The sequence below is a fragment of the Paramisgurnus dabryanus genome, chromosome 16 (assembly GCF_030506205.2).
Source record: "Paramisgurnus dabryanus chromosome 16, PD_genome_1.1, whole genome shotgun sequence".
Classification (NCBI taxonomy): domain Eukaryota; kingdom Metazoa; phylum Chordata; class Actinopteri; order Cypriniformes; family Cobitidae; genus Paramisgurnus; species Paramisgurnus dabryanus.
Genome location: NC_133352.1, coordinates 11,182,348 through 11,189,252, shown reverse-complemented (window position 1 = coordinate 11,189,252; position 6,905 = coordinate 11,182,348). Strand labels below are relative to the sequence as shown.

The 6,905-nt window shown below is 40.5% G+C and overlaps 1 protein-coding gene across 2 annotated transcripts; it reads left to right on the top strand.

The window, feature by feature from the left end:
- The first annotated feature begins 1,103 nt into the window (after positions 1–1,103).
- slitrk4 (SLIT and NTRK-like family, member 4) lies at positions 1,104–6,414 on the top strand. Of its 2 annotated transcripts, XM_065268063.2 has the most exons (3): positions 1,104–1,776; positions 2,310–4,649; positions 5,182–6,414. In XM_065268063.2, exons 2-3 carry the CDS (start codon positions 2,349–2,351, stop codon positions 5,188–5,190), a joined length of 2,310 nt encoding a protein of 769 aa, XP_065124135.1. In that variant the 5' UTR covers positions 1,104–1,776; positions 2,310–2,348; the 3' UTR covers positions 5,191–6,414. The 2 variants fall into 2 exon arrangements, with proteins under 2 accessions (XP_065124135.1, XP_065124134.1); XM_065268062.2 differs by having other exon boundaries at positions 2,310–6,414.
- Positions 6,415–6,905: the final 491 nt, after the last annotated feature.

Below are 6,905 nucleotides of genomic sequence, written 5' to 3'. Positions count from 1 at the left end.
ATTATGAATTATGGCCCACATACAATAAAAACTGTGATGGAATGCAGGCCAAAAAGTTTTAACAGGTCTTAAGAGCCTTATTGTTGACCCCCGGTGACAACTACAAGCGTTCTCTCTCATATCAGAATGATCTTGCAAACGGATTATTAAATATTAATCATATCTAAACATATAAACAACGTGGCATACATTTCATGAGCAAAATCTCACATATTTCTGCCAGACGAGGGCGCCGTGTTTGATCTTATTTTTCATGGTGAGCTTTAACCCACTGCAGAATGACACCTTAAACCTTAAATGATGTGAGAGATGCCCATGCCTCTGTCCACAACCTCTATGTCCTTTAAAATCTTTATGATGAGTCTAATTTTTACTAATTTTAAAACATGACATTAAATCAATTAAACACGCATGCGCGCAAACGAAGTTATTGGGGAAAATATAACAAGTCGATAAAACAGCGCACCTGTTGTCTGTCAGAAATAAATCACCATTTTGGGCGAGCTGTCAGACAAGGATTTACGGCTATGCGCGCAACAGCTGAAACTAACATGGATAGGGTGACTTTGCCGCAGTTTCTTATTGCAGTGCCTTACAGAATTCCAGAGTCACGCGATGTAAAAATAACAGGATAAAGAATAAAGAAGGAAAAGAGAAGAATCCCACGCGCCACATCCCGCAGCGCTTCCGTCAGAAATCTGTTTCGTCAGGCAGCCGCGGTGCTCACAAACTGACCATGATCCATTTAAAGATTTTACGCGTCACAATTTCTAGAGATCCTTTAAAGAAATACAATATGTATTTTACTTAAATCCTCACTAGTGCGTGCTTAAGGGTAGTCTGAAGTTAAATTTTGCTCTTTAGTATTTTCTCTCTGCCACCCTTCACGCGCACCCTTCTCTCTCTCTCTCTCTCTCTCTCTCTCTCTCTCTCTCTCTCTCTCTCTCTCTGTCTATCTCTTGCTCACTCGCTCGCTCTCGCGCGTTCTCTCTCGCTCTCTCTGCATCTCTGCATTTTCTCTCCTCTCGTTTTACCGTGTGGGAAGCTCAATGCAGCAGCAAAACCAACATACTTGGAAGAAGACGAGCTGGAATAGTTGCTTTACAAAGCTGTTGTCATTATTCGGACGAGGTCTGCGCTACCAATACTTATTTTGATCAGGTGGTTTAGTGTGGCATCTCCTTTTTAGCGCATTTTAATCATCTGAATAATTAATTTCCTCGTCAGTTCGATCGCAGATACCCCTCACATCCGAGCACGTAGTTTTTTTTCTCCTGCAACTTGCATGATTTTAAGAAACGAAGGGAATCAGCTGGAGTCAATTTGTCATATTCAGTCATTGAGGCGAATAGCGACGCGCTATGGATCGTTGCGACTAATTTATTAAGATCTGTATCATCTCCCCCTGAACTGATGAGAGAACTGTGCGTTAAAATTCATCTGAACTGATGTTAAAGCGGCATCCTTTACATCCTCCAGACCTCGTTTCCTTCAACAGGAGAATGCTGGACTTGTTTTGCGTCCACCACTTGCTATTTCAACGTTTTCACTTCGGTTTTGAAACGCATTTATTATTCAGCGCCTCGTTTTTGAGATGCCTCAGAAGAGCTCAATAACCTTGGCATTTTATGACACAATATATGTTTTGTACAAGCGGAGCCTGACAAGCAGAGAGGCTGTGACTGAAATTTGAACCTGACTGAATGGCTATAGTCCCTCTCTTGGCGCTCCCAATGTCCGGTGTCATCTGAAAAGAGGGAGATATTAACATTGCCGGTGAGTCTTGAACGATTTTTTTGGTCGGCAGAGCTTGACAATTTATAGGGAAACGTGAAATACGCTTTTCTATTACCAGTTTGTGAATTATAAAGTATAGGCTTGTAAATATGTTGTGTTTTTATAGGGAAGGGACTTTTTTACCTCATTAAGGCATAAAAAGCAGGTTCATACATGTATTTATTGTGTTAGGTTCATACATGTATTGTGTATTATCAGTTTATTATATATGTAAATATACACACACATATATATATATATATATATATATATATATATATATATATATATATATATATATATATATATACACGATATACACACACTCACTACATTATAACTCATAGATTTTTTTTGAAACCAAATAGCAGACAAAGTACAGGATTTTTCTTTTCTTTTTTTTGTGTGTGTGTGTGTGTGTGCATGAAGGGTTATCAAACACCTCTGCTGTAAGATCTTGGCATTATGCTGTGTGACTCCATAGGAAGAAAGGGATGTGTTTTGATTATTTCTTTGTTTTTCCCCCCTCAAAGGTTACTAAATGGTTTACTGGGGGATTTTTAAAAGGCAAAATGCTGCTGCTTGTTCTGTTGGCCTTTTCCATATCGAGTTCATTTTCTGACTCGGATTCGGACCTCAGAGCCGAGACCTGCAGCGCTTGCTCCTGCATGTCCATCGAGAACGTCCTCTATGTGAACTGTGAGAAAATAACTGTGTACAGACCTACGCAGCTGCAGCCGCCAGTATCCAGCCTCTACCATTTGAATTTCCAAAACAACCTTTTGTACATTCTTTACCCCAACTCTTTTCTGAATTTTACACACGCAGTCTCGCTCCAGCTGGGGAACAACAAACTCCAGAACATCGAGGGAGGGGCGTTTATGGGGCTTAGTGCACTGAAGCAGTTGCACTTAAATAACAATGAATTAAAAGAGCTCCGCGCTGACACGTTTCGGGGGATCGAGAATTTGGAATATCTTCAGGCCGACTACAATTTAATCAAGTTTATAGAGAAAGGAGCCTTTAACAAATTGCATAAACTGAAAGTTTTAATTTTAAATGACAATCTTATTCAAGGCCTACCTGAGAACATTTTTCGATTCGCCTCACTCACTCATTTGGACATACGAGGAAATAGGATACAGAAGCTTCCTTATCTTGGAGTTCTGGAGCACATCGGGAGGATAGTGGAGTTGCAGTTGGATGACAACCCGTGGAATTGCACTTGTGATTTGTTACCATTAAAGGCCTGGTTGGAGAACATGCCCTATAATATTTTTATTGGGGAGGCTATCTGTGAGACTCCCAGTGATCTATATGGCCGGCTTTTGAAAGAGACCAACAAGCAGGAGCTGTGCCCAATGGGGACAGGCAGTGACTTTGACGTACGGATGCCCCCCTCCCAGCCCGAGGGTGGGCTAACACTGTCTAACGTGGGCCCCTCGACCATAGCACCTTTAGTTACCAAAGCACCCAAAACCACCAATCCCTCCAAAATATACGGCAATGGAATCGTTGCTGGCAATCCACCTAGTAAAAATGGCCAAATCGTGTCCTTCCAAACTCGAATTCCTCCCCTCTCTTGTCCCCAGCCATGTATGTGCAAAGCTCACCCGTCTGACTTTGGTATTAGCGTGAGCTGTCAAGAAAGGAACATCCAGAGTCTAGCAGATCTTGTACCTAAACCGCCAAATGCCAAGAAATTGCACCTTAGTGGTAATTACATAAGAGATATCAATCCTACCGACTTCCAGGGTTTTGAGGGTTTAGATTTATTACATTTGGGCAGTAATCAAATATCCACCGTGCAAAAGGGTGTCTTTGCAAACCTGACCAATCTCCGCAGGTTATACCTTAATGGGAACCAGCTGGAGCAGCTGCACCCTGAAATGTTTCTTGGGCTTAGTAACCTCCAATATCTCTATTTGGAGTACAATGCCATAAAGGAGGTGTTAGCAGGGACGTTTGATTCGATGCCAAATTTGCAGCTCCTGTACCTGAATAACAATGTGCTCAGAAGCCTACCTGCATATATCTTTGCCGGCATTTCTCTCGCCAGATTGAATCTGAAGAACAACCACTTCATGACTCTGCCTGTGAGTGGCGTCCTAGACCAGCTCAAAACTCTCACTCAGATAGACCTGGACGGCAACCCTTGGGAATGCTCCTGCGATTTAGTGGCTCTCAAACTGTGGCTTGAAAAACTGAACGAAGGGGTCGCTGCCAAGGGGGTCAAGTGTGCATCTCCGGTGCAGTTCTCCAACATCGAGCTGAGGGAGCTGAAAAATGAAATCATGTGCCCTAAGCTCATCGCCAGGCCTCCTTTCATCCTGACTAGTGCCACCCCCCTTCTCACATCAGTGTCACCTGCTGGAGTTGGCAAGGCACCTCCCAGTGGCCCTGTTCCCTTGTCTATTATGATCTTGAGCATTCTGGTTGTTCTGATCCTCACTGTCTTTGTGGCCTTCTGCCTGCTGGTCTTCGTTTTGAGACGCAACAAAAAGCCAGCGGGGAGACAAGAGGGACTTGGAAACCAGGAGTGTGGCTCCATGCCTCTCCAGATCAGAAGGCACAATCACAAATCAAACAAGGATGACCTGGGTGGAGAGACCTTCATCCCGCAGACCATCGAGCACATGAGCAAAGCTCACACCTGTGGAATTAGAGACTCAGATGCAGGTTTCAAATTTATAGACTCAGAAAGACAGAAAATGATGTTACGCAACAGTGCTGATAAAGATAAGGACTCTCTCTCCCTGGACGCAAGGAAGAGATTAAGCACCATTGATGAGCTGGACGAGTTCTTACCGGGACGAGACAACATGTTCCTTCACAACTACTTGGAAAGCAAAAAGGATTTCAACAGTATAGGGGTGAGTGGCTTTGAGATCCGTTACCCCGAAAAACCACATGACAAAAAAATGAAAAAATCTTTGATAGGGGGCAATCACAGTAAGATAGTGATTGAGCAGCGTAAGAGTGATTATTATGAACTAAAAGCAAAAATGGGGACCCCAGACTACCTTCAAGTACTAGAGGAACAGACAGCTCTCAGTAAATTCTAAATCTTCATCTGCTCCTTACTGACAAAAGTGCCTTATGTCAATTCATAATGATCAATGGAATACCGGACACGTTTCATTATACAAACCGTGTAACTCCCTTAGAATCAGTGGCTGTGTTAAAATTACCAACCATTTTTATGTTATCATCATGCCATTATGAATTAAAAATGACATCAGTCAGTATAAAGAGATATATCCTTACACACAGTTGTAGTTTGCTGCTATTGATATGGGTTCTATCAAATCAAATGGGGTCACAGAACTTTGTTTTTTTTTTACCAAATGATTGGGTCATGAAACTCGTTGATATTGACCCCTCTTCATTGTTTTTGGTTGGAAGTATTTTTAGGAATCTTGGGATGACAAAATCAAATGGAGCGGAAGAATTGGAAGGTTGGCTTATGCTTGAAAGTGGTGGAATACCCCAGACCCCCTTCTCTTGGATTATATTTTGCTACTTTTGGGGGCCTTGAAACTCATGGATTTGATTATAACGGAAGGTACTGACAGCCGACATCCACGCATTTTGGATTATTCCAATAACCTGTAAAGAGCCATTTGATATTGTTCTGCTGAAATGTGATTTGAGTATGGCACATGACAGGACATTCATGAACTCAAGAGAAACTAAACAGCTGCTTGCCATGTAAGCGTATCTGGATTTATTTTGTAAGTCAACATTATTTGTATTTGTGGGGCAGTTGTGTAAATTACAACAGTCGACAATTAAATTCTACAATCTCATCAAGAAAATAAAATGGATTCAAGAAAAAGATCAAAAAATATCAAAAACTCACAAAAAAAATATGACCATTCGTAGTTCATATTTAATTTATTTTTCTATGCAGGATTATTTAAAGACTATTGGTACTATTTAACAATTTCAAGAGACATTTTGAATGCTATTAGTGATTCAGGCTCTGAAATTCTGTACTGACCTGAGTTACATTCTGAATTTTTCTGGTGCCCTGATTGACAGAGGCTTAGAGATGATGGTGATGTAATGCTCACTGTCATGTTGCACGAGGTAACGCCTCATAGTGTATCAAGTCTAACAGTTTGCTTATTCTTATATCCCAGAGCAACTTGTACAAGGTTTCTTATTAACAATATGCAACCAAATAAGTGTGCATTACTGTGATATGATTCTGGATAGTTCAAATGTGGATCAGGGAATCGGCTGTGATACAAAAGGTAATTTATTTGATATGCTGAGAGGATTGTGTTTTAGCAACTCGCCTTGTGAAAAGGCTGCTGATTGGGTCAGAATCATATCACATTTCATGTGCAATATTATTACGCTCAATCATGTTAGCTTGAAATCTTTATTTTGTTTGTCGGTTCAAGTTAATATAACAGAGTGAGAGAGAGAGAGAGAGCTTAATTTTTTTAAAGAAAAGGCTTAATTTCATTCAGTCTTTATTTAAAACATTAAGTTAATGATTGTTTTAAATAGAATGTACCATGAGAGATAAAATAAATACAGTTTTATATCAGTCATGAAAATCTGTATATTGGTTAATTTCATTGTGCAGTCCTGTTGAGGTCAAGTTATTAAAATCCCATCAATTTGCTCTGTCTTTTACTCTGCCTTTTTTCTGTTTACACACGTGTTACCATGTTTTGTTTATCGTTCAAGTTGCTTTAAAAAAAACAATAAAAGGCCCTGAATGCTCTTACGGACAACTTGGGAAAGTGTCTTATAGATTTTTAATCTGCTACAGTGGATAATCATTCACTTTCTCTGCTGTGTGCTTCTGGTTTCCAACGGCCGCACCTTATTGAGTTAATAAAAGGATTAATCGGAGATGCCGAGGGTCACTTGACTGAACCGATAAGAGAGCCATAACCGTTTTGCGAATTGCGAATTGCTTCTGTTATGCCGCTGTTGCAGTGAATACGAGAGGATAAAGTGACTTGTTGTCATTTGATGATAGCTGGATCTTTTTTTGGAGAGGCTCTTAATGACCCATTTCATACATACTTCATAAAACCTTGCACTGAAACATAATGTCTATAACAACATGTTTTGTTAAATAAATATGCAGACAATTATGAGGTTTA